Source organism: Labrus mixtus, chromosome 10 (assembly GCF_963584025.1).
Source record: "Labrus mixtus chromosome 10, fLabMix1.1, whole genome shotgun sequence".
Lineage (NCBI taxonomy): Eukaryota > Metazoa > Chordata > Actinopteri > Labriformes > Labridae > Labrus > Labrus mixtus.
In genome coordinates this window covers 5,951,472-5,977,619 of record NC_083621.1, presented here as the reverse complement: position 1 = coordinate 5,977,619, position 26,148 = coordinate 5,951,472, and the positions used below count along the sequence as shown (strand labels likewise).

Below are 26,148 nucleotides of genomic sequence, written 5' to 3'. Positions count from 1 at the left end.
TGATTAAATCATGTCACCTATTTGTTTGGTCACCTTTTTATAACCAATAAGAACTCAGAGGAAGAACCACGTGACAGACGATTAGACAAAGAAAATCAGTTTTTATTCGACTATTACAAAAACAAATTGAGACGACATGTAACTAAAAATATCAAGCAGAAACGCTTCAAATTGGCTGAGCCACTTTATGATGTCATCATACGAGGAGCAATGCTCATCGACATCAACTCCTGGAAAAGAAGCTTACAGGCGTACGGCATCTTGACGAGCGAGATCTGAGGGAGAGAGAGAGAGAGAGAGAGTGAGAGATAGAGAGAGAGTGAGATAGAGAGTGAGAGGGAGAGAGGGAGAGAGGGGGAAATAGAGTGAGAGAGACGGAGAGAGAGAGAGATAGAGAGTGAGAGAGAGACAGAGAGAGAGATAGAGAGAGTGAGAGAGAGACGGAGAGAGAGATAGAGACAGAGAGAGAGAGAGGGAGAGAGAGAGTGAGAGATAGAGAGAGAGACAGAGAGAGAGAGATAGAGACAGAGAGAGAGTGAGAGATAGAGAGTGAGACAGAGAGAGAGAGATAGAGAGAGAGACAGAGAGAGAGAGAGAGACTGTTTAATCTATAATTATTGATGGTGTTACCTGTGTGTTGTATTTATAATTATTGACGGAGGTTACCTGGGTCTTATTGCGGCAGCCCCGGCACTCGTAGGTGTGTGTGCGTGTGTTTGCGATGGCCATCAGTCCACACAGGTTACACACGTGAACCTGATACGGGTCGGAAGCCTCAAAAAGACGCTCTCTGAGGAACTGAGCCGCTCCGTGAGCGATCTGACAGTCACGCTCCATCTCCCCAAAACGCAGGCCGCCATCACTTAGGGACACAAAGGTGACAGGTGAGACAGATAGAAGGATTCTCAGACAGCTGGGAGCGCTGAGTAAGAAAGGTGTCAGACAGATGAGACAGGTTTGTGGCTCACCGGGATCGTCCCTCCATCGGCTGTCTGTTGAGGATCTGGACCGGGCCGCGAGCCCTGGAGTGGATCTTGTCGTCTACCATGTGCTTCAAACGCTGATAATAAGTCGGACCGATGAAGATCTGAGAAGTAAGCTTCCTCCCAGTGAACCCGTTATACAGAACCTGATGAATAATCAACAATCAGCCTGTGATACAGAATCCTTTAAACAATCTGATTCATTATTAAGGTCATGATGTAACATCTGACATCACACTCCTAAAGAAACAGATGCAGGTTTAGTGACCTCATTTCCTCTCAGGTGATATCCGTACTCAGACAGCAGGTTCGACACTTTCTGCACGTTGACGGCGTCGTTAAACGGTGTGGCATCGCCGATCTCACCTTTGTTTGCAGAAACCTGAAACAAACGATAAGTCGTTATTATTACCTGGACGTGTTAGTGATTCAAAGTAAGCTGTGTAATAACTGATTACCTGTGTGTAATGTAATCATTCTTTTATGTGTGTTAGTATTGATTTATTAATACCTTGCCCTGCAGGCACTCGATGAGATGGCCGACTGTCATTCTGGACGGGATGGCGTGAGGGTTGATGATGATATCAGGTGTGATTCCCTCGCACGTAAAGGGCATATCCTACAACACAGAACAGACAGTTACTGACTGTTTCTCACGTCTGATCAATACTGTAACGTTTTAAATACTGAGGGTGTTTACCAGATTTCACAGATGTTTACTTCCTGTTTACCTCTTGTCTGTACTGTAACATACAGATGTTTACTTCCTGTCTGTACTGTATCCTACAGATGTTTACCTCTTGTCTGTACTGTATCCTACAGATGTTTACTTCTTGTCTGTACTGTAACCTACAGATGTTTACTTCTTGTCTGTACTGTATCCTACAGATGTTTACTTCTTGTTTACCTCTTGTCTGTGCTGTATCCTACAGATGTTTACTTCCTGTCTGTACTGTATCCTACAGATGTTTACTTCTTGTTTACCTCTTGTCTGTACTGTATCCTACAGATGTTTACCTCCTGTCTGTACTGTATCCTACAGATGTTTACTTCCTGTTTAACTCTTGTCTGTACTGTATCCTACAGATGTTTACTTCCTGTTTAACTCTTGTCTGTACTGTATCCTACAGATGTTTACTTCCTGTCTGTACTGTATCCTACAGATGTTTACTTCTTGTTTACCTCTTGTCTGTACTGTATCCTACAGATGTTTACTTCCTGTCTGTACTGTATCCTACAGATGTTTACTTCTTGTTTACCTCTTGTCTGTACTGTATCCTACAGATGTTTACCTCCTGTCTGTACTGTATCCTACAGATGTTTACTTCCTGTCTGTACTGTATCCTACATTTGTTTACTTCCTGTCTGTACTGTATCCCACAGATGTTTACTTCTTGTTTACTTCTTGTCTGTACTGTATCCCACAGTTGTTTACTTCTTGTTTACCTCTTGTCTGTACTGTATCCCACAGATGTTTACTTCCTGTTTACCTCTTGTCTGTACTGTATCCCACAGATGTTTACTTCTTGTTTATCTCTTGTCTGTACTGTATCTCACAGATGTTTACTTCCTGTTTACCTCTTGTCTGTACTGTATCCTACAGATGTTTACTTCCTGTTTACCTCTTGTCTGTACTGTATCTCACAGATGTTTACTTCCTGTTTACCTCTTGTCTGTACTGTATCCCACAGGTTCCTTTCTGTCCGTGTCGGCTGGCAAATTTGTCTCCAATCTGAGGAATTCTAACTGAGCGAACCTGCAAGAAGAAAGAAAGCTTATCACAAGTTCTAAAATATTTTCTTCAGGTGTCATGGGTTGATGTCCGAGGTGTTTCAGTCAGGTGTGTTGTGTGTGTAACAATATCTTTGCTCTCTAAGGTGTTCTGCCAGGCGTGGCGTCCTCTCACCCTGATCTTGCAGAACTTGTAGCCCTCCTGGTTCAGCGTCACCATCACCTGGTCCACGATACCCGTCTCGCTGGTTCTCAGAAAGGTGCTGCAGTCTCTCTTTGTGTAGCGTCGGTTGGTGCTGTCCAGCTCGTCGTCGTTCTCAGGCAGCGTCACCGTCTTCCCGATGATCACATCCTCACCTGAGACTCTCACACCAGGTGCTATGAGACCGTCGTCATCCAGCTTGTCGTAGATAGCGTGTCTCATACCTGAGGAAGATTTCAATTTGTTCTCAATCTGGGAAGTAAGATAAGCCCCGCCCACAACACATGCCAGAGTGCTGTGACTGGCAACTCATCTTTCACCTGAATGATTGACAGGTGCTTCTATTCTCCAATAGCTAGACTACAGGTGGGTAAGATAATCATTTCTCACCCTGACAGGTTTCACGTGTTGGCTTCTCAAAGATTTCCTCCTGATCGAATCCTTTCTTTGACTCCTGCTCTTTGTACGACCGATAGAACACAGACCTGCAGAGAACCCAGGTTATGTGACAAGTTTCACCACTGACAGGTTACATGACTAACTCGCAGGGTAAATAATTCACAAACTAACAGGTAACATCAGTGAGACGTATTACTGACCTAAAGAAACCTCGATCCACTGCTGAGCGGTTCATGATCACCGAGTCCTCCTGGTTGTAGCCGGTGTAAGAGGCGATTGCTACGATGGAGTTGATACCTGACGAAGAAATCAAATCAACTTTATTTATATAGCACTTTAAACACAACATTGTTGATCCAAAGTGCTGAACATTGCAGAAACAAAGCATTAAAAAGTAACAGACAAGAACAACAACAATAACAATAACAAGAGAACAAGTGACAGTTAATTACAGTGTAACACAAGAATAACAGAGCTATGGGTTTTTTGTGCTTGATGGGTGACTGAACATTAAAAGCGATTGAGTAAAAATATGTTTTAAGGCGAGTTTTAAAAACACCAATAGTGGGAGAGAGACGGATGTCTGGGGGCAAAGAGTTCCATAGTTTTGGTCCTGCAATAGAAATGTTTAGTTAAATAGCAGACCTGCCTGACAGACAAAGAGCAGGGCATTCAACAGAGCTCAACACACCTTAAACCAGGTGAGTCTGTTTGTGTTCCGGCCCTGAATTCTGACTTACCTGACTTAAAAGGTGAGTTGTAAAAAAGTAACAACCTACTGATGTCTCTCACATGCGATAAAAAAAACCATACAAATTAAGTTTTTCTTGTTGTTAACCTGTGAGATCGAGTACGGTGAGAATGTACAGATGTGTTTTACCTGTGAGGGTTATAAGTGCACACTGGTCTGTGTTACCTGTAAGAGTTATCAGTGTGCCCTGTGTTCTACCTGTGAGTAATCAGTCTGACGGGACAGGTGTGTGTTACCTGCAGGCAGCTCTCTGAAGCGCAGATACTCCATGGATCGGGTGGTGACGAGCGGTTTCTGAGGGTAGTACAACACGTGAGCCAGTGTGTCCATCCTGACGTGAAAGTTTGTGATGTAGACACCCATGGCCTGTTTCCCCATAGCAGACTGGTACGTGTTCCTGGGAGACTGATATACAACAGGGGTACAAAGGTGTGGACAGGTGTAAACAGATGCACACAGGTGTATACAGTTAGATTCTGTTTTATAATCTCTTCTGATAACTTCTAAATCTTCACACCTGTGAGGTTAAACCCTGTGATCACATCATTGTTTTTTGTTTTTTTTACCTGGTTGTGATCTGGGAAGGGGATAATTGACGCACACACTCCGAGGATCATAGATGGGTGGATCTCACAATGCGTATAGGTGGAGCAGTAGGCCACACCCTTCTCCTGGAGGTCATCAGGGGTCATGGCGAGCATCACCGTCTCCTCTTCCAGAGTGTCGATGTACTCCACCACACCGCTAGCCACCAAGTCCTGCCAGCTAACCACCACCGAAGACAAACACAGAAAAAAAAAACCCCATGATCAAAATCAATGACAAACAAAAGTTATTTATGTTACCACAGTTCTATCAATCCTGGAGGATCCTGCATTAAGGATCGAGTGAAACCAAATCACACACGCGCAGGTCTAGTAGCTATTCCAGGAAAAGTCACATGTGGTTCCAAATAACCCAGAATCAGTTTATATCTTCTGGTGTCTTTAGAGGATCAATTTCTGCAGAATCTTCTTCCAAAACCACAGGACAGGAGTGTCTGAACTCTCTGGCGGTCATCCAAGGTCATTCATAGAACCATAGTTACATACGTAACTTTCATTCTATTTCATCCCTCCTGACCACCAGAGGCAACGCTTTGATCACTGAATGATTTATTCCAACAGTCACAAGTTATCACAAAATACAAACATCAGTTTGTTGATGCAGAAAACTTGCAGGAAAAGACTGCGCCCAGTGGATGGGAAGCTACTAAGCAACGCTCATGAGGCTGCAGCACAAACATCCTTCAGGGGCGCCGGTCTCAAGGCCACCCATGACTTTGAGACACCTCTTTGTGGAATGGCACTTCACAGATGAGGGCGGCCATCTGCCTGATAGACATGACTGATGGCATATACTATCCAGTTGGAGAAAGCACAACCATTATTAGGCCGTGATGACAACACTGTTGGTTGGACCTTTGATTACTAGTTGAACTTTCCACATATGGTCTTAAGGCCGGGCCGCACAGACCTGTAGCCTCCCTCACCAGGATCAAACTGTGCCAGCTGTATCAGCTGATTTACATTTACAGACTGACTCCTGAGTAGTATGGGTTCCACCTCTAACATGAAGGACTTATTGAAAAGGCATTGTATGTCTACGATTATAAAAGCAGTCTTTGCCGACAACCCCCTCAGTTCAGCCTGTGTCAAAGGCTTAAGGGGGAGGCACGCATAAATCCTCCAGCACAAGCAGCAGATCACAAGTTGGAGCTCTTGAGGCTCCTGGGGGGGAAAAGCCTGATAAACCCTCTCATAACAAGTACTACCAACCTATAGCATCCAACTGTGTTGTTCTCAGATGAGATGTGGCAAGAAAAAATGGCAGCTATGTGTAACCTCAGGGTAGGAAAAAAAAAGCAATTTTCACAGGAGAAGGAATCTCCCCCATATTCTCAAAACTCTGGCAGCCACTGCCTTTGAAATTATGTAAACACCCTTCCAGCCTAGTGGACACACTTCCTTCACAAACAACAGAAGATATCTCTAAAGAAACAGGTACGACCACCATTGTTACCAATACACTAAATTGATGTGGAAGTGGATGCACCGCGGCCAAACACATAAAAATAAACGAGCGGAGCACACCCAACCAGTAGTGGGATAGCAATGCTGCACTGATGAAGTGTAGGAATAGCAACATGAAGAAAGAGAGAGAGCAAAGCTGCTTGCTGCCCCTGGAGTCAGATTTAAAAAAGGTAATGCCAACAGAACGGTCCGAGAGCTTCCAGCAGCTAGCTTCTTAGTAACGTTACTAATATCCAGCACATGTGAAGCGTGATATGATATGACATCACTAAGGACTGAAAGTGTGTTCTACTCTCTCACCTATCCCTGTCTTCCCTTTAGCTGTTGTACAGTCTCACTTGTAGTTGTTCTGTCTCACTTGTAGTTGTTCTCTGTCTCAGCTGTAGTTGTTCTCTGTCTCACTTGTAGTTGTTCTATGTCTCAGCTGTAGTTGTTCTCTGTCTCAGCTGTAGTTGTTCTCTGTCTCAGCTGTAGTTGTTCTCTGTCTCAGCTGTAGTTGTTCTCTGTCTCAGCTGTAGTTGTTCTATGTCTCAGCTGTAGTTGTTCTCTGTCTCAGCTGTAGTTGTTCTATGTCTCAGCTGTAGTTGTTCTCTGTCTCACTTGTAGTTGTTCTCTGTCTCAGCTGTAGTTGTTCTCTGTCTCACTTGTAGTTGTTCTATGTCTCAGCTGTAGTTGTTCTCTGTCTCACCTGTAGTTGTTCTCTGTCTCAGCTGTAGTTGTTCTCTGTCTCACTTGTAGTTGTTCTATGTCTCAGCTGTAGTTGTTCTATGTCTCAGCTGTAGTTGTTCTATGTCTCAGCTGTAGTTGTTCTCTGTCTCACTTGTAGTTGTTCTATGTCTCAGCTGTAGTTGTTCTCTGTCTCACCTGTAGTTGTTCTCTGTCTCACCTGTAGTTGTTCTCTGTCTCACCTGTAGTTGTTCTCTGTCTCACCTGTAGTTGTTGTACTCGCGCTCTTTCAGCTGGTCGATGTGTCGCCTCTTCAGCAGCAGTTTCTGTTTTTCGACGATCAGCAGCGGCCGACAGATTCGTCCGGCGTCCGTGTAGATTCTGATCTCTCGCTCTCTGATGTCTCTAATCATCGATACCTGAAACGTTCAGAACCAGCAGGACACTTGTTTTCAGGTACTTCAGTATCAAATCCCTCGCGGAGAACACAAGCAACCCGCACTTTTTTGACATCCTGCCAGTCAGCTCTTTGTTGAGACTTTTATCTTCAAAAACACAACTAACATTTTTTAAAGTTGAAAAACAAAAATGTTCACTTTGTGTTTTCAGTTCAGAGTTTAGCCTGTGTGGTAGCTTGGTGCTTTGTGAGTCTGTTAAAGATGGAAAGATTGGGCTGTAAATTTGACGTTGTGTTTCGGTGTTTTGTTACCTCAGACACGATGATGTCCATCTGTCTTCTGAGTTTCCTCAGAGTGTTCATCAGCTGTTCAGGATCTTTGTGGATTCCCACCCAGCAGCCGTTCACAAAGATCTTAGTGGCACTAAAATGTAAAAAATAAAATCACAAATTAATGTTAGGTCAGAGTTTGTGGAGTGAGTTTAACTTGATTAATGAAACATGATAAAACATTTTACACTGTTGTTGTGCCGAGGGATCTAATTTAATAACACTGCAGTTTCATTTATAAGCTATCATGTAGCAATACGCAGAGATGGAAACATAAAATAAGTCTGCCACATATTTCATCAGCGTCACACATTCATTCACCCGGAGCGAAGAGGACCAGACTGAATACTAACTTAATCGTTTGAAGGAGAAATCAAAGGTAGACTGACACAAAAACCAGTTGAATTTTCTTACAGTTCTTCGTGCCATGAGGTGTCATTGATTCTGATTGGTGCTGCTTAATTTAGTGAATTCTATTATAATTCAAAGAGAAGTGTGTTGTGATTACTTGTAATAAAAGCTGGTTGAGAGGGTCAGTGTTCGGATTCATTCCTTAAATTAATTTATTAATTTTATTATTGAATAAATATTAATAATATAAATATTAGTCCAAGCGGTAGGGTGGTGTCCTGTCAGCTTTCATTCTGACAGAAGTGATGCTGCCCCCTGCAGGCCAGTTTGAGAAATTACAAATGAATAACAAGCTTAAAAGTAGAAGAAAAAAAACGTGTTATTTTCATTACACAATTTCTGAAAAACTCAAACTTTAAATTAAATTCTAGAGATTATTCTAAATTGGTTTAATACTAAAATTAACTGTTGATGTAAAATTGTAAAGTAACTGGTAGTGTTTTGTTTGTAAAACATATGAAAGATAAAATAATAAATGAGAGACGGACTCTGCGATGGCGGCGGGTGAGATCTCCTCCAGGTTCTCCATACTCCACTCCTCCAGAAACTCCAGGATGGGAGACGGCTGAGAGCCCACAGAGATGTACGCCATGAGGGCCAAGTTCTTCACCAGACCGACAGCGTGACCCTGAAACACAGCAAAGTGTTAACGCTGGGATCAGCATACATGTGTTTATCTCTGAGGTTCTGTGTGTTTTAAATGTTCTGCCTCTTCGTGATTTTCATGAGGTCCTCTGTGTATTAAATGTTGCCGGTTTATCTTTTTATCTGTTGTTTTTTTTTTTTTTTTACCTCGGGCGTCTCGGCCGGACACACCATCCCCCACAACGTGTTGTGTAACTGTCGGGGTTTCGCCAGCTTTCCGTCTCTTCCGATGGGAGAGTTCACTCGACGAAGATGAGACAGAGTGGAGGCAAAGGTCAGCCGGTTTAACACCTGAGAGCAGACGGATAAAGACGCGGTGAAGTTTTCCCATCAAGAAAGCTAAAAACACATGCAGCTGTTGTTTTCACTTGGGACAGATGTTCCTACCTGTGACACCCCTGCTCTGGCCTGGTGAGCCTTCTTGACGTCGCCCCAGTTCCCGGTGGCGAGCGAGTACTTGAGTCCGTCAGAGATGATTCTGGTTTTGATGGCGAGCTCCAGGTTGAAGTCTTTCCCCCGATCGATGAACTTCTGAGCGTAAATCCTGATCTCCTTCAGCAGGTTTTTAAACATTCTGAACGCAGAAAGAATGGAAAATCATTGTTTATATTTACACAAAACAACATTTATTTATATTCACATTATTCAATCTTTACATTATTCATAAAAAAGTTATTGTTTCCATTAACCATACTTTATTGAGGTTGATTAGATTCTTCACTATGACCTCACAGGCTAATTTAGTTTAGGCGCCGGTAGCTTAGTGGTTAGTGTGCATGCCCAATGCTCTGAGGCTAAAGTCCTCCAAGCAGGGAGGCCCAGGTTCGAATCCGACCTGGGGCTCCTTTCCAACATGTCATTCCCCGCTCCGTCCCTGATTTCCGACTATCCTATCTCTACAATAAAGACATAAAAATCCCCAAAAATCAAAAACGAATTGAGCTTCAACTAGACCTCGACTAATGAAGAAAACATGAAGTCACTGTGTGTTCACTTCTCAGGACGTTACAGCTTCTCACTGAATCTGTGAGGTTTGAAGTTTTTGTTTCTCCCTTGCGTTCGTACTTCAGACGTCCAAGTTGTGTTCTGTTGCTGATGATGAACACACCCTATTTCATCACATGGCTGTTTCATAATAAAATCATTTCAACCACATTATTACCGTGGATCTTTTTTTGTGACGGACTTGGCAAGAAATAAAATGTGTTCATTATCTAATTAATTTCTGTTTTTTGTGTACAGGTTGTGACAGGTGTGTGAGGATGTGAGAGTTAAAGACCCCTACCCTCTGAACAGGAAGGCCAATAACGGCCCTGCAAGGTCCAGCCTCTTGTTGCCGTAGTGATCTCTGTCGTCCAACTCCCGTCTGCCGAGAGCCGCAAGCAGCAACCTGTGCACCATGTACCTGTACACACACAAATGTAAACATCATGTACTTATACACGCGCACACACAAACAAAAACACATTCATATACAATAGGTATTAACTTAAGTGTATTTCAGGTTTAAACTTCACTGTAGAGGTGTCTCAGGTAGACTCACCCGAGGAAGTAGGCCTTCTTGGTCTCACAGAAGTCGCTGACTCCGACGTGTGGCAGCATCTCTTTCTGCAGAACTTCTTTGGCGTATTTGATTCGGCGCTCCTTCGTCACGCCCGGTTTCGCTCCTCTCGAGCCGATGAAGTTCAGCGCCACGTTCTGCTCCTGGATCACGAACGCTTCATCCAGAGACGGCTTCACCTGGTCACATAGAGGGCGCGGAGAACGGCGCTCGTATGACTTCGACAAAACTCACAGAACAGGACACTAGGACACAATCAAGAACCAATAATCACCATCTCCATCATCTCGGGGTCGTCAAAGTCGTAGATGATGTGTTCCAGGATGTCTCTGTCGGACACGAAGCCCAGCGCCCTGAACACGATGATTATGGGAACTTCCTGTCTGATGTACGGCAGCGTGGACACGATCCTCTGACCGATCGCACTCTTCTTCACACCCTGTGGAGACGATCATTACATCATCAATAAAGTCCTTGAACACTTCTAAAGTCACGATTGGTCGGTACAAAGAAGGAAAGTAGTTGTGTTTAAACTTTTTTTAAAATATATTATTATCGAATTAAGTCAATCAACTCCTGATGTCCTAAAATGTTCTTCTGAACTGCGTGTGTGTGTGAGTGTGTGTGTACGTGTTCTACCTCTTCTTCTACACTCTTAAAGGGGACACGAGGGAGCAGGTTGAGGTGGAGTCATAGTGAAGTAAAAGTGGAATTCAGCACTTCAGAGACTCAAAGGGCGCTGTTGGTGCAGTGGTTAGTGCGGGCACCCCATGTATGGAGGCTATGGTCCTCCAAGCGGGCGGCCCAGGTTTGAATCCCACCTGTGGCTCCTTTCCTGCATGTCATTCCCCACTCTCTCTCTCCCTGATTTCTGACTCTATCCACTGTCCTATCTCTCCATATAAGGCACAAAAAGCCCAAAAATACATTTAAAAAAAAGCTGAGACTCAATCTGATTTGATCTCAGGTTATACATTTTGTTAGAATCCAAAACATTGATCCTCTAACAAGTTAGTTTTATGAAAAACATGACCTGAAACTGGATATCATGTTGTTTATTATTTCCTATCCTGGTGGACTCACCTGTCCTCCTCGGGCCATCATGCTGACCCAGATGGTACTGGTGGGACGGGATGAGTTCTCCAAACATGAGCGACACTCGCCCGTGTAGGCATACTTTGAGTCCTTCTTGGCGAACACGTACACTGTGTTGGTGGCCATCTTCTCCTGAGCGATCAGCACCTGAAAACCAACAGAAAACCAGTTTAACCAAGAAAACACCAGGTACTAAAGTTCTTTGTATCTTGTTAAAGACACAGTCGATGTTAGCTAGTTAGTTAGATAGCTTAACTTCACATTTAAACTCTCTTCGATGTCACACAGAGATGTAGAAATTTACCTTTTCGGAGCCATTGATGATGAAATAACCTCCGGGGTCGAGCGGACACTCGTTGAGCTCACACAGATCACGGTCTGTCAACCCGCTCAGCAGACAGTAGGTGGAGCGAAGCATGATGGGAATTTTACCGATGAAGGTTTTCTGGTGCTGCGTCTGCAGCTGGTCCTCGCCCTCCTTTATGATTGTCTTTGTGATGTCAACATACAAGGGGGCTGAGTACCTGAGGGTCAGGTGAGAACAGGTGTAAAGAACAAACAGTGAGGCCCTTTGAGTGGACAGACCAGATTAGACCAGGTAAGACCTACGTAAGGTTTCGTAGTCGGGCCTCGTTGGGCATCATGGGGGATGGGGCTCCGTCTCTCTCCCAGTGGGTGGGCTTGGACAGGTAGATCTGCTCAAACTTTAGCAGGTAACGAGGCTGAAACACAGGTCACAATGATGTCACAGTGATGTCATCATTTTAAACTCTACACCTCCCACACAGCCTCAGGTATTTAGATCCAGTCCAGGAGCCAGACCAGATGAGGGTCCTCACCGGTTCCTCCACCTCTCCTGAGGTGTGCTGAGCTTCAGCCTGCAGGTCGATGGGCGGAGCATCCTCCACGATCCTCTGAACTGACATCTGGATGAACTCATCGAACGAGTCCAGCTGCTGCCGCACCAGGCCCTTCTCGTCAAAATAAGAGCTTTGAGAGAGAAAGACATAAATATATAATTAAACTGCTCTGTTATTGTTGTTTATTTTAATACTCGTCTCATCTGCTCCTCTGTCCACATTCAATGACACTCTGACATCTTTGTATTCAGTAAAATGATGATCTCACTTTAACACATCATTGGTTTACTGTGTGATAGAAAAACTCTGATCTCTATCAAATCTATTAAAGATCAAAATGTAATGCTTGATGATTAAAGGTTATTATGATGTTTCTCTGCAGTCCACTGAAGCAGTTGGTCCATGATCCAGGTGAGTTTACCTGATGACGATCCAGCACGCTTCCTGCCACAGATCTGGAGTGATTTCATCCTCATCCTCATCATATTGATTATCTGACAATGAGAAAAAATAAAAATTGAGTGTTGTTATAACTCACCATTACTGATGTCTTCACAGATCGATGTCTGATAATTCAATTGTCGACATTTATTTCAAGTTGCTCTTTTCCCCCCGCTGTATTTATTAATGAATTTATATTATTTTTGCTTTCCTTGGTTTTTTGAAAATGTTTTCAACTGAAGATTTTCTTTTCAAAATTGGATTAAAATTAAGTTTAGACAAACACAAAGTGAAACTATCAGAGATCCGTTCCTGAAACATCTGTTATTATATACCTTAATTCAATGTATAATATTAAATACAGGACTGAAACACCTAAATGTAACATAACTTTATTATTATCCTGCAGGAAATTAGATCTGCAGGAGGCAACAAGTCAGAAACAAAGACATACAGAACACATATATAAAACCTATGAGTCAGTGTTGATACATAAATATATAATATAACATATAATACTGAAACACCCGTGAGTCAGTGTTTACACAAAAGTCAGTACACCTCTCACATTTCTGTAAATATTGTATTATATCTTTTCATGGGACAACACTGAAGAAATGACACTTTGCTACAATGTAAAGTAGTGAGTGTACATCTTGTATAACAGTGTGAATTTACTGTCCCCTCAAACACACCATGTCTAAACCGCTGGCAACAAAAGTGAGTACACCCCTAAGTGAAAATGTCCAAATGTTCAACAAACAAATCACCACGAAATGATCAACATCAGCTTCTGTTTGAACATCTGTCAGAGGAGGTTGGTGTTTTCTGATGAAGGTAACATTACCTGTGATTTAAAGTTAATTGTGATTATCTTATTATGTTTGTTTACGTTAATGGTAAACTAACAGTTTGATGAGTTAGCATTAGAGATCAGGTTAGCTTCCTGTTAGCATCTCGTAATTAAACTGTTATCGGTCTTTGTTGTTGTTTTTAAAATATATTTATCCACATGTGCGTTGATAAAAGTCCTGCAGATGAAACAGACAGCAGCTCACCTTCGTCTTGGTCGTACATAATTCTGTAATAATTATTAAAAAATCAAACAAAGTGTAAACTCCGACACAACGTTACGCTCAGCAGCGCGCCCCGGAACCACACATGCGTCACTTCCGCTCCGTATTGACGAAGAGATGACGCGCTGCTGCCCTCCTCTGGTTGGACCCCAACACTTCACACATACAGAATAGAATAGATGTTTATTGTCATTTGCACAGGTACATTGGAATTTGTGTGGGTTTCTCCCTGAATCAGCTTCTGCAAAAAAGTAAAAAAAAAATATATAAAATAGAATAACATTGTAAGAAAAAAAAGAGTAGAAAAGTAAAAAAAAAGTAAAAGTAAAAATAAATAAGTTGTAGTAACAGCTAAGTGATTTAAAATAAACTGTACAGAAGTTATACACTGTATTAAAGCAAAGATATAATACAAAAAAATAACAAAGGGGAACACTGTACAATGAGATGAAAATATAAATATGTTTTCTTGTCTCTAACTTTCTACATCTCTTATTGCACCTGAGGTTATTGCACACATATTTTCCACATTATATAATTGCACTGTTTTTTATTTTTAAGGTTAATACATATACAGATGCAGACCGTAGACTGTGCAGACAGATTCTTCTATTATTTGTAGCCTGTTATAATTTTAGGTACAGGCCAGTTGAATGAAGGAGTTTTATGACCGCTCTGTCAAAAGTCAGGAAGTGCATTTCAGAATAAAATATATTTTTAAAAGAGAAGGAAGAAAAACTATTATTACTAGGGGAATATTTTCAGATTTTTGGCCAATCTGGGAATACATTTGTTACCAAGAAAAAGGAAGAGAAAAATGGTTTGAGATATGATAGCGGAGAATGGGAACAAGATGTAAAGGTGTCTAATAACACATGTAAAAAATAATAAAAATATATATATTTTAAATTAAACTCCCAAAGGAATATCTGTGACCGCTGCTGAAAAGCCGCTGCTTAAGAACTCTTTTGTCCCCCTGGCCATACGGCTGTACAACACCTCACGGTTATGGCAGGAGGAAAGCACACACTTGGACTAAATCTTCCTTTTTCCATTTCCCATCTGCACAGCTGTCCCAAGAGTCAGCCTCTAGTTGGACACTTTAATGATCACCTCAATTTACTTAAATAGCACCTTTAATTTAATGTTTGCACTACCTGTTATTTAATATCTATTTTTGATAACTCTGCACTGTCTGATTTTTAAAACATTGCTGTACATATATAAACAACACAACATCAGGAGGTCAACACTTTTTATTTTTTTTATATTCAGGTCTAATTACAGATTTTTTTCCTCAACTGTTTATAGGTTCTTGTTTAAATGTCACATATATTTTTATCCCTGCACGGGTTATGTACATTTCTTGTTATAAGTCTATTTTTAATTGCACAGTTTAAGTTTGATTCATCTAGGGGTATTCTTTAAATCTTTTTCAGGTTAATATATATATGTATGGGAGGGGGGGCGTCGGTTTTGTCGTTCATTTGTAACAAATGTTTCATGTCATGTACGTCTTTGTAACCTGCTACTGGATGCTTTGAATTTCCCTCGGGATCAATAAAGTATCTATCTATCTATCTATCTATCTATCTATCTATCTATCTATCTATCTATCTATCTATCTATCTGAAAGTTGGTTACCTGCAAGCTTATTGGTGAAATATGAAAATGTTTACGTCTGCCTTTAGTAACTTCAATAAGGGCCATGCCAACTTTTCCTTCTCATTACACGTTTTCTTTCTGTGTGAAAAGTAATATTGCCAGGTGCATGTACATTTTAAGGTAGCTTTATAGGTTTATTTTTTAATGTATTTTTCTACTTATTGTTTACTGTTATCTATTGTAGTTGGTTGGCTTTGGCAGTTAGTGAGTCTGGAGTGGCAGGCGCCAGACATCTTCAAACCATAGAGCTGCCCTAATTTGACCTGTTTTCGTTTTTTGGTAAGATGCATAAAACATCCAGAAAAAGTTATTTTGCAGTAAAATATTTTTATACAACCATCCGTTTCATAAACTAGACATGTTCAAGTTATGAAAAAATATGGTTGTGCTTTGTTCTACCTCGGGTAGGGGTATCTCGAAAACTAAAGCCTTTTTTGGGCGTTTGTTCCTCTACTAATTGTGTGGATCATGGACAGACACAATACTCCACACTCAGGCTATCAAATAACAATGTTCACCTCTCAAAAAGATACTGCAGGATTAATTTACATCTAATATTTAAGTTGTATCTACATTTTAGTTTACAGCTTATACTATTTAATGTCACTACATATACATATCATGTTAGAAGTCTGCCATCATCAAACTAATTTACTTTCTAGAGATCTAGCTAACACAAGGTAACCTGGTTAGGTTGTGTACTACTCACCCCAAATGCATCTGAGGGCCACTTCCTTCAATGCTTGCTGACTGTCTCAAGCTAATGTTAAAGTGGCTTGTCTTGGTTTGTCTCGGGCTACCCTACTCTGTTTGCATATACAGAAGTAATTAAAAATGCTACAATTATGGAGCGCATGTAGGAGGCACAGCATATCAAAAAAAGGAGATAATACATTTTTTGTACAAAACGACTGTCCAGGTCACCACGAAGTCATCTCATTCAGCAGAGGCTAGGGAAGAGAACCAGCCCGCTGCCACATATGAACACTTAGATAGATAGATAGATAGATAGATAGATAGCGACTCAAGTCAAACTCAAAGAAAAATCAAAATCTTTATTAGTTGAACATGGAAAAAGGTCGTTACAAAATATGAAATGTATGAAACAGCAACAATATATATATATGTCTGAAATATTATGTGTTTGTGTGTGTGTGTGTGTGTTTAACAGTTACATTTAAAAGTCAAAAATACAGGTGATGATGTCATCCTTGGCAGGGTCACCCTTAGCAGGGTCCGTCTGCCACGATCAAAATGTCGGCATTTTTCTCCCTGAAAACAGAGAATCAGTGATTAATAATCAACATTATATAGTTGTTCCCTACCCAAACTAATGAATTATTAATCATTCATAAAATATATCCAGAGTAGATGTCCAGTAGATATCACACTTTAACACCAGTCTCTCAAACCAAAACAAAGCTGTCATGTTGTCCCTTCAACGCACTGCTGCTTCTTTCGTTGGTGGATAGAGTAGGTGACATGCGGGAAAGGAGCCACTGGCCGGACTCAAACCCTGGCCGCCCGCTTGGAGGATTGGAGCCTCCATACATGAGGCATGACAGTAATTTTGATGTTGACATTGTTGATGTCAGCTCGTGTAGAATGTTAATGTAGGCCTACATATACATCTTTACTGACTACATACTGAACCTTTCTAACCCTCAGATGTGCATAAACTACACTTTATGAACTTTTTTTTCTAATGTAATGATGTAAAGAATATATCTGTAATCTTACCGGTATCAGCCCTCAGGAGCAGGTAACTATCGGTGCAATACAATTCATATTGTGCATCCCGAAATATTTGACAAACATTGTAGTTTCTGTTTGTGGATTAACATCAGTCAACAGAAGTTATTTTCAGCCGTTAGTCTATTGAGAGACAATTTGAGAGGAAACACTGGAACAAACTTTGCATTGAGAAAAATACTTTTCATTCATTTGTCACATTAAGTTAAAGAATAATTTCTGATACAATTCTTTGGTTAGTTTGGACATTAAGTTCTACCAGTTGAGATGAACCTTCAGCGCCTTGGTAACCAAACAATGAGACAAATGTTGATACAAACTAACTAGTTCACACGTAGGGTTTAGTGTTGACTTTACACCATAAACTAAGACTCACAGGACACTGAGCTGGTTTCATTTTAATCATCAGTTTAGATTAGTCTATTTTGATTGATCACAGTTATACCCCAACATACCCTCACCTGATAGTGATCAATAGGTCGCAGAGTTCCACAGTTTAAACATTTGAAATACAAAAAGTATTCATTTGAACTGATAAATGGGTCGGACTATTGACACATCAGCACTCACAGTCTGTGGACACACAGAGCACACTCGTTTGGATACGTGACGCCGTCGCTGCCGCACACCGGAGAGTAATTCAGGGGACATGCCTGAGCCACGCTCATCCCCACACAGGAAGGCTGAAACAACAATAATATGTCAAACAACAACAACAACAACCAACAATACAGTAAGATAGGACAAGCAACACAACAAAAAAACAACAACACAAGATCAACAATAACATAAAAAAGCAACAAACAAAATAAAACAAACAAACAAAAGAACAACAATAAACACCAGAATACAACAAAAGAAAAAACAAAAGACGATACCGAACCAAACGACAACAATGCAATGATAAAAAGATGAAGTAGATGTTACATCACTTCTCTGATGTTTAAATTATGAATATTTATTAAGTACAGATTGTGTTAGAGACCATATAGGTCCAGCTTCTACGGATATTTCATATTTCATGACCTATACATTTAATTTGAGGAATTATTGACTGAAAATTGTCCTCTTTTTAAATGACTAAAATACTTAAACAATGCTTAACTAGTTGTAATGAAGTGACTTAAACATTAAACATGTTCATCTTGTAAAATAAAGTTTGTTGGATGTCTTTGTTTCTTACCCTCCTGTAGACTCTGGATTTATCCTCAGCATCTGACCAAAAACAGAAAACGTCGAGTCAGTGACTCCTGAATGTGTTCACAGGTTATGACGACCCAACAACAACAGCCAAATAAATCACTGTACTGTTTATGAATAATTTGAGACACTGCTTGTACACCTGACACCTTTTATACACCTGACACTCTGTTTCCCCAGTCTTACCTGCATAGAGGAAAACAGCGGCACAGACGAGAAGAAGAGTCTTGACAAACATCCTGGATGAAAGCTCTGAGTCAGATAAAGCCAAAAAGAAAGGCAGAATGTATCAGAGAGGAGGTTAAGCCTGTATATTTTCTAGCGTCTGATGTGTCTGTTTGCAGCTCTGCTAAATGTGTGAAGTTTTTGTAGCTGTGTTGTTGTCATTAAGAGGATGAGCTCTGTTTTGCCATCATATAGAGGTTGGCCCTGGGTGGTCACAAGTATGATGGGCTCTGTGTTATTGTCTGGGAAAATGTGACCTGATGTTGTTGTGACGGCGGCTGCTCTCTTTTGTCTGGACTTTAATCTGGGGATCAACATTCTGCAGGCCTGAAATATCGCTGACTCGGCCAACAGGAAGAGGAGTCACCCAGACTGAAAAACAACTTCTGAAAAGATAAACAAGATACACAAGATAGAACATGCAACACTGCTGCTCGATAAGAAATTAATCCAGATCGATCAAAGTAAACTTGATTTAATGAAACTCAACATTTTTTACACATAAAAATCTGAAAGCACTCACAAGACACAAGACGAGACAAAATGTCAATAAAAAGTGTTAGAATTGAGGTTTAGATTAACATTTAAATATGTTTTTAAAATGAGTTTACAGATTTTAAAATTGGTTATTTTCTCTGTAAACATGGGGACTGAAAAAACATGTTTTCAGCATTTTATTTGAAACACCTTTTTTCTGAAAAGTGGAAGACATGATGAAGCAAAGGTTACAATTGTTCAGTGCACAGCTGAGTATAATAATAGTATACATATACATCACTGACAGGGGACCAATAGTTTACGATTTAAAGTTCTATTCTTTGATCCCACTAGAGAAACAATACATTGATTAACAGTTCAAAAACTCAAAATGAATCTTGCATTGGTGTTCTGTGTAAACCCTTAGTTCATCCTCTGTCTGGCACAGGTGATGTCATGATCATAACTATTCAGAAATTCAACCAATTCCTGCAAATTATACGGGTACCTGCAATTTTGTTCAATCACCGCAACTTGAGGTGTGTGTTAGCCTGCACCTCAGCACAATCAACATCCTCATCATCCTTTTTTTAAGTTGAACAAGGTACCAGCGGTCTCATTCAAATTGGCCGCAACAATCAGAGCAAAAGACCCCAAAGCTCACCTGCTGAGGTTGCACTACAGACTTCAGAATGGCAATGTTAAGACTGTGTTGGGTATGCTTGAGGCAATCAATGGACAGATGACTCAGGCTAAATCCTGTCCATGATTGGAACGTTCCAGATTCCCTTTTTCCAGTTCTATGTGGACCCACCACATGTACATATATTATCATGTGTAGTCTTCAACAATACTAAACTGAGCAGGCAAGGTTTTCCAGGGATGGGATGTATTTTGTGAATGTGGATGAGGAACGGGGGCTGACAGGGATACTCTATAAGACAGTAGAGTAGCTAGGAAACAGGCTGAAGGACCTGTTCCTGTCCAAAGAGGGCATGGGTGGTTGTAGACCTCATGGTAGGCTTAACAGCTGAAGATTGCCTTCAAGGAGCTGGTCTATGGCCATCAGCTATCCCAAGCTGATTAATATTACAGTGCATCACGGGGCACCTGCAGTGAGAACATTAAATGCTTGACACACTGTAGGGGATTCTTGGGTCTTGCTCCTCTCCACTGTACATGGTTGTGGAGCCCACTTGCCCACATGACCGGGCACTTTCCATTAATGGAAACCTTTGAGGCTCCATCATCAGAAATTGGTGTGGGTAATGTGCTGCTGGCTGACCTGTATTTGGGCAGAATTAGATCTAACCCATTTGCAAGTCTCAAGGCACACAAGGTGACAAAAGGGCTGCATCCTTGTTGGTGCCATGACTGTTGAGTACTTGTTACTCCAGCTAGCAAAAGTGGATGACCTCCCGTTCCTATACACTAGGGGTGTAACGGTACACAAAATTCTCAGCTCGGTTTGTACCCTGGTTTTGAAGTCACAGTACGGTACATTTTTGTTACATTAAAGGAAACAAATGCAACACTCCCCCCCCCCCCCCCTTTAGAGGCAACTTTCAAACATTGTGTAAAATGCAGCATGGACAGTTCAGGCTTGTAGGCTTGCTCAGGTTTCTTTTTTTATAAGATTTGGTCACACTTTATATTAAGGTGCTTGTAATAAGCATTAATAACAGGTAATAAGTCACTTGTAAGTCACTTATAAGACCTTATTAGATGCTTATTTACACAAATAAGACTATATAAGTGTTAATATAGGCTGATATATATTTATTATGTCTTATAAGACACTTATAGGCTCTTATTAGAAACGTACTAACACATTAAGAAGATGTTTATGAACATTAATAAGACTTCATGAGTGTTAATTAAACTATAAATTAATTCATAATTGGCTTGTAAGATATTAATTAACACAAAGAAACTTGTTTATAGACAACACAACATTCATAAGATGTTTATTGACATTGATAAGACTTTATTAGGTTCATATTAATGCCTTATAAAGGTTAATAAATACTTTATTATGCACTTATTAAGAGTTAATAAAGCTCCTCTGCAGGTACTGGATCTAAAGTGGGAACACTACTTATAAAGGTTAATAAATACTTTATTATGCACTTATTAAGAGTTAATAAAGCTCCTCTGCAGGTACTGGATCTAAAGTGGGAACACTACTTATAAAGATTAATAAATACTTTATTATGCACTTATTAACAGCTCAGTGGGAACAGGGTCCAACTTTCAGGTAAACACAGAAACAAGTTATCTTTAACGTTAACAACATTATGAAAACATTTGGTGTGTCATAGCTACCAACATATCTGATCAAATTCAGGGAAAAAGCATAGTTGTTTTTAACCCTGGTATTGACAAAAGAAACAAATTATGTACTTGAAAACGGGGAACTTCCAAGTGCACCAGAGTTTGATTCGCCCTGTGAGAACGTGGTCCGAGCCAAGCGAGGGAAGTTAACCAAAATGCAGTGCATTGTGGGTTAAATTTGGCCGCCTGTAAACGATGTCAAATAGGTTTGCTGAGTGTGGCTAACGTTAGCATCGCTAACAACAGCCTTCAGTCCTCCTTAAAGGTTAAAGTATTCATGCCCATGCAAAATGTGGTCACACCTTTTTCTCCATTTTATAGATCAAACTACTGCCAAACTGCGTAGCGCTATCGGATGCCCTTCCACTGTCCTGTTGTTTACTTTCAGGTCATAGCGCAGCATTAGGCCAGATTGCAGTATAGACACTTTTTTTTTTTGGTGTCATGGTTTGGTCAACACATCTTTAAAAGATAGAAATTCCCTAAACCAAAGTGTTAAATGGTAAAGTTGGCTGATTGGTGACTCACAGCTCTACCCAGCATCCCTGTTTACTGGACAGTTACAGCGGATAGCTATATACCTCTACCTTAAAGGATGACAACAACCCCTTTGCACAGTTATTTTCAGCTTCTTTCCTGTGGACGGAGGTCCAAAGGTGCAGAAGAAAGTTTCCTGCTGCTATCACTGAACTAAACTAGCTGTCGCGATATTTGCACAAACAAAAGTCATTTTATCTGAGCAGAAGGAATCATTCATTTATTTGTGATTTGTATAACTCTTATTGGTTAAAAATTCTCCCTCCTATATGCCCTGATTGGTGGAACCTGGAGCTCTTGTATCATATTTTAGTGGGTTTTAAAGTTTTTCCTTTTCTCTTATGTGGTTGTCTCTTGCTATATCCACTCTGTAATTTATGTGATGAATATCACAACATCTTGCTGGCTGCAAAACAAAACTACCTACGAGTAAAAATAAAGTAACCTGAACCTGATTCTGAACCTGAATCTGAACCTGAATCTGAACCTGAACCTGCCCAAAGCGAAGGAGTTCAAGTACTTCAGAGTCATGTTTACAATTGAGGGTAAGATGTATTGTGAGATAGACAGATTGGTTCAGCAACAGCAGTAATGCAGGCCTAATACTTATGACTGTCTTAATGAAGAGGGATCTGAGCATGATGTCAAAGCTTTTGATTAACCAGCAATCCAAGTTCCACCACCACTCACATGGTCATGAGCTTTGAGTAATGTTCAAAAGAAGAGATCAATGTTACAACTGCTGAATAGAGTTTTCTCAAAAAGGGTGGATGGGTTCCCTCTATGGAGCTCAGATTCCATATCTGGATTAGCGGGCATCCTGGGTTTCTCCTACTGGGTCTACCTTGGGGGTCTGGAGGGATTACATGACCCAGCCGACATTGGAACACCTCAAAATCCCCCAGGAGGAGCTAGAAAACTGGAAAACATTGCTGGGAAGAAGGACAAATTGGCTGACTTGTCACCAGGACCTGGCCCTGGATGAGCAGAAGAAAATATATGGACGGATGGATGAACCAAAAAAAAAAAAAAAACCCTGGCAATGAATGGGAATCAAATTTAGTCTAATTTTTTTATATTACTTTTATCAATAAGTTTTGAGTTCTGTCAAACTGATGCAAAAGACATCAGAGCCAGTGTTACTAACATTTGTATGTATACCCATCTTATTAATTATAATCAACATTTTCTCCTCTTTAGAGACTCAGAGCTAACAGTAGTTAGCAGTCATGCTAGCTGCAGACTTGGTCCTGGTTTTTGCCCCTTGATGCTTGAAGGGGTCTTCTTTCCACAGAACACATGAACTATTCGTTGTCATTTGTTTTGACAGGCCATTCGTTTTGTTGCAGCTCTGTCACCTTCATGAAGAAATATGGCAGCAGCAGCCCCTGCCCCTGTCCCCTACACCTCACGCCCTTAGCTGACAAACATGCCCCGACTCTGACCAGACCCCCACCATCCTGCTCATCCTCAGTTCCCTCATCCATGGCCCCTTACCCTGTCACCACCGCCACTTTCTCACCAAACTTCAAGTTAATGATCAACAACTTCTGGTTCAGACCCTGCCTATTCAGATCAATCAACCCCAGGCTTAGTAAAAAGTAAAAGTGTTTTGTGCAAGATGTCTAAACACATATGTGAATTGTGATTATAAAGACTGGCTGAGCGACCATGTATTCTAAAGAATTTGTGTTGTGTTGTTTTTTTTCTCTCTCTCTCTCTTTCTCCCACTCCCGCGAATGGGCTGTGTTGTTAAGCTCTTTAGTCCGCGTGGCTAATGAAATAGGGGTTGGCAGGATTACACAGGTCTAAAGCACTGTGCCTGGTGAGCCTTGGAGAAACCGCTGTAGCTACGCCGAGTGAGAGGAAGGGGATGGATGGAGAAGGAGGAGGGAGTTTGTAGATTGGAGGAGGGCAGTAAAAAGGCTTTTCATGGGGGGAGGGGGGGGAAGGCAGGTTCATTTTAAAAGTGAAAACACCAACAAAACAAGACCATTATCACAACTGTCAAACCCTCTTGTGTATGTGTTTCAAAGTATTTGTTGCAATGATCCAGGTGTAATTGGCCTCCGAGTCAGTTGAACCCTATCCTCCCTGGAGGCTCTTCATTTTTAGGGTGGCCAACTGCTAGTGGAGGGGAAACACAGTGAAGAAGATAGCTCACACGTGGCTTTCTAACAGCCATAAAAGCAGCAGAAAGTTTTAACAAGTCGTTAAAATCAGTGGCAGGAACAGGAGGATATTGATTAGATTAGTGCATTCATGGTCCTGTGATCACCTCTTCTGCTTCCGTGATCATTTCTGAGGGATGGAACTAGATCAGTTCATCGTGTGATGTGCTCTGTGTTGTGAATCACTTAGCTTTACACAGATACTGACAAGAGAATTATCAAACATGTATATAAGGCAAGTTTGACTTTTTGTTTAACATTTGCTGTTCTCCACTCCAGCGGAAACACTTCTAAATACAATCTGCAGTCCATCCTTAAAAAGGGCCATTCCAACAACTTGAAGCACAGTTAACAAATGCAGTGAGAAGACTGGGCTTAGACACTTCAAATGTTTGTTTTATTTCATGTGCACACTTTATTAATTAAGTTGTTAATTGCATTAGTAAATTGTATACTGTAATCTTGACCTGCAATATTTGTGTTCCTTACATACAAAGTTTGAAAATGTATTCCTGTGTGCATCTCTTGACTGGTATTCAGACCTTGGGCTCAAGGTGTCCTAGTCTTCTCATGTTTGTCCACCTTCAACACTTTATTTACAGTAACATGGGTTAAAAACAACTATGCTTTTTCCCTGAATTTGATCAGATATGTTGGTAGCTATGACACATCAAATGTTTTTATAATGTTGTTTACAGTTAACGTTAAAGATAATACTTGTATTTGTAGTAGCATTTTTTTTTTCAAAAACAGTTTGAGTGGAAGTTCAATAGACCTCCTTTTTGTTTCTGCGTTTACTAGTTGGATCCTGTTCCCACTGAGCTGTTAATAAGTGCATAATAAAGTATTTATTAACCTTTATAAGTAGTGTTCCCACTTGAGATCCAGTACCTGCAGAGGAGCTTTATTAACTGTTAATAAGTGCATAATAAAGTATTTATTAACCTTTATAAGTAGTGTTCCCACTTGAGATCCAGTACCTGCAGAGGAGCTTTATTAGCTCTAATAAGTTTCTAACAAGAGCCTATAAGTTTCTTATAAGACATAATAAAGGTTTTAATTATGCCTCTATTAACACTTATATAGTCTTATTTGTGTTAATAAGAATCTAATAAGGTCTTATAACGTCTTATAAGTGACTTATTACCTGTTAATTACAGCTTATTACAAGCACCTTAATATAAAGTGTTACCAAATATATTGAACACAGCTAATACCAAAACAAGAAACTTGCAGAGTCTCTGTCTGTCATCCAGTGTGCAGAAATGTCATCCCAGCCTTTCGTCCTCTGTCAACAATAATCATCATCAACCTTTATTTAAGTTCTTGGAGAGATCATTGAGGGCGACCCTCATTTACAATGATGCAGAGAAAACGTGCATAAATGATCTTAGGGTCTTAAGAGTTTTGTGAAGTTGGAGTGGGGTCAGGAGCCAAAAAAAAGGGCGGGAACCACTGCTATGAAATGCCACAAAGACGTCATAGAAGACTAAAAAAAAGTCCCACAATGTTTCAAGTTTTCCGAAACATACTCAAGTTACAGCGCCTTAATGGTTGTAATGCAACTTTAGTCCAGCAGATGTCGTGATTGTACACCTTTTTCAACACTGCTTTTGTTGTCTGTAATTAGGCATACCAGTGAGCAGATGATTAATAATTAACGTTTGATGTTTTTTAAATATATGTTCAGTATTTGTCTTTGTCAGCAAAACAACAAGAACAGCATGACACCGCTGTCACACAGATAAGTTGATGAACACTGTTCTCTCTCAGGTCAGCGTGCCCCGTTTAAAAAAAAACCTGCTGTGAGATTTTTGAATAATTAATGACATGAAACATAAAACCCTCAAGGTTCAAATGATTATAATGGGGCCGCATTTAAAGAAACTACAACCACCCCGGAGAAAACAGTAACTCAAGGTTTGCTGGCATTAATGTGTTGAGTCTGGGCGCAGGAGAGACATTCCTACACAATGTCAGGTTCTTTTATTTACTCTGGGCCTCAAAGAGGCTCTCTCCCTTACTGGCCTGTGTTTCATCCAGTCCATCATGCTGCAAACAATCCAACTCTACTGTCATTATCTCGCCAAAGGGACAGCTGCACAAGTCCAGTGACAAGACAGTGAAAACTAAATGAGAACATTTATTTGTGGTGGATCTCTCTGTG

At 40.7% G+C, this 26,148-nt stretch overlaps 2 protein-coding genes across 2 annotated transcripts; both read right to left on the bottom strand.

Moving 5' to 3' along the window:
• Positions 1–81: 81 nt before the first annotated feature.
• polr2b (RNA polymerase II subunit B) lies at positions 82–13,718 on the bottom strand. Its single transcript, XM_061047693.1, has 25 exons — positions 13,603–13,718; positions 12,525–12,597; positions 12,083–12,233; positions 11,853–11,965; positions 11,548–11,767; positions 11,232–11,390; positions 10,423–10,587; positions 10,131–10,327; positions 9,873–9,992; positions 8,975–9,161; positions 8,735–8,878; positions 8,431–8,570; positions 7,514–7,625; positions 7,069–7,223; positions 4,633–4,831; positions 4,303–4,471; positions 3,516–3,612; positions 3,307–3,401; positions 2,890–3,140; positions 2,650–2,739; positions 1,495–1,602; positions 1,252–1,365; positions 969–1,129; positions 667–862; positions 82–275 (listed from the first exon to the last, which is right to left on the bottom strand). Exons 1-25 carry the CDS (start codon positions 13,619–13,621, stop codon positions 186–188), a joined length of 3,525 nt encoding a protein of 1,174 aa, XP_060903676.1. The 5' UTR covers positions 13,622–13,718; the 3' UTR covers positions 82–185.
• Positions 13,719–16,320: 2,602 nt separating this feature from the next.
• LOC132981512 (probable pancreatic secretory proteinase inhibitor) lies at positions 16,321–18,622 on the bottom strand. The gene is made up of 4 exons (XM_061047458.1): positions 18,424–18,622; positions 18,221–18,252; positions 17,608–17,720; positions 16,321–16,557 (listed from the first exon to the last, which is right to left on the bottom strand). Exons 1-4 carry the CDS (start codon positions 18,473–18,475, stop codon positions 16,512–16,514), a joined length of 243 nt encoding a protein of 80 aa, XP_060903441.1. The 5' UTR covers positions 18,476–18,622; the 3' UTR covers positions 16,321–16,511.
• Positions 18,623–26,148: the final 7,526 nt, after the last annotated feature.

Coding starts and splice junctions, on each gene's coding strand:
- polr2b (XM_061047693.1), bottom strand. Junction 12,234..12,524: donor GCGTGCTGGATCGTCATCAG/GTAAACTCACCT, acceptor TCTCTCTCAAAG/CTCTTATTTTGACGAGAAGG. Junction 1,130..1,251: donor ATCACCTGAGAGGAAATGAG/GTCACTAAACCT, acceptor ATTATTCATCAG/GTTCTGTATAACGGGTTCAC.
- LOC132981512 (XM_061047458.1), bottom strand. CDS start 18,475: ATGTTTGTCAAGACTCTTCTTCTCGTCTGTGCCGCTGTTTTCCTCTAT. Junction 17,721..18,220: donor AATCCAGAGTCTACAGGAGG/GTAAGAAACAAA, acceptor TTGTTGTTTCAG/CCTTCCTGTGTGGGGATGAG. Junction 16,558..17,607: donor GCTCTGTGTGTCCACAGACT/GTGAGTGCTGAT, acceptor CTCTGTTTTCAG/GGAGAAAAATGCCGACATTT.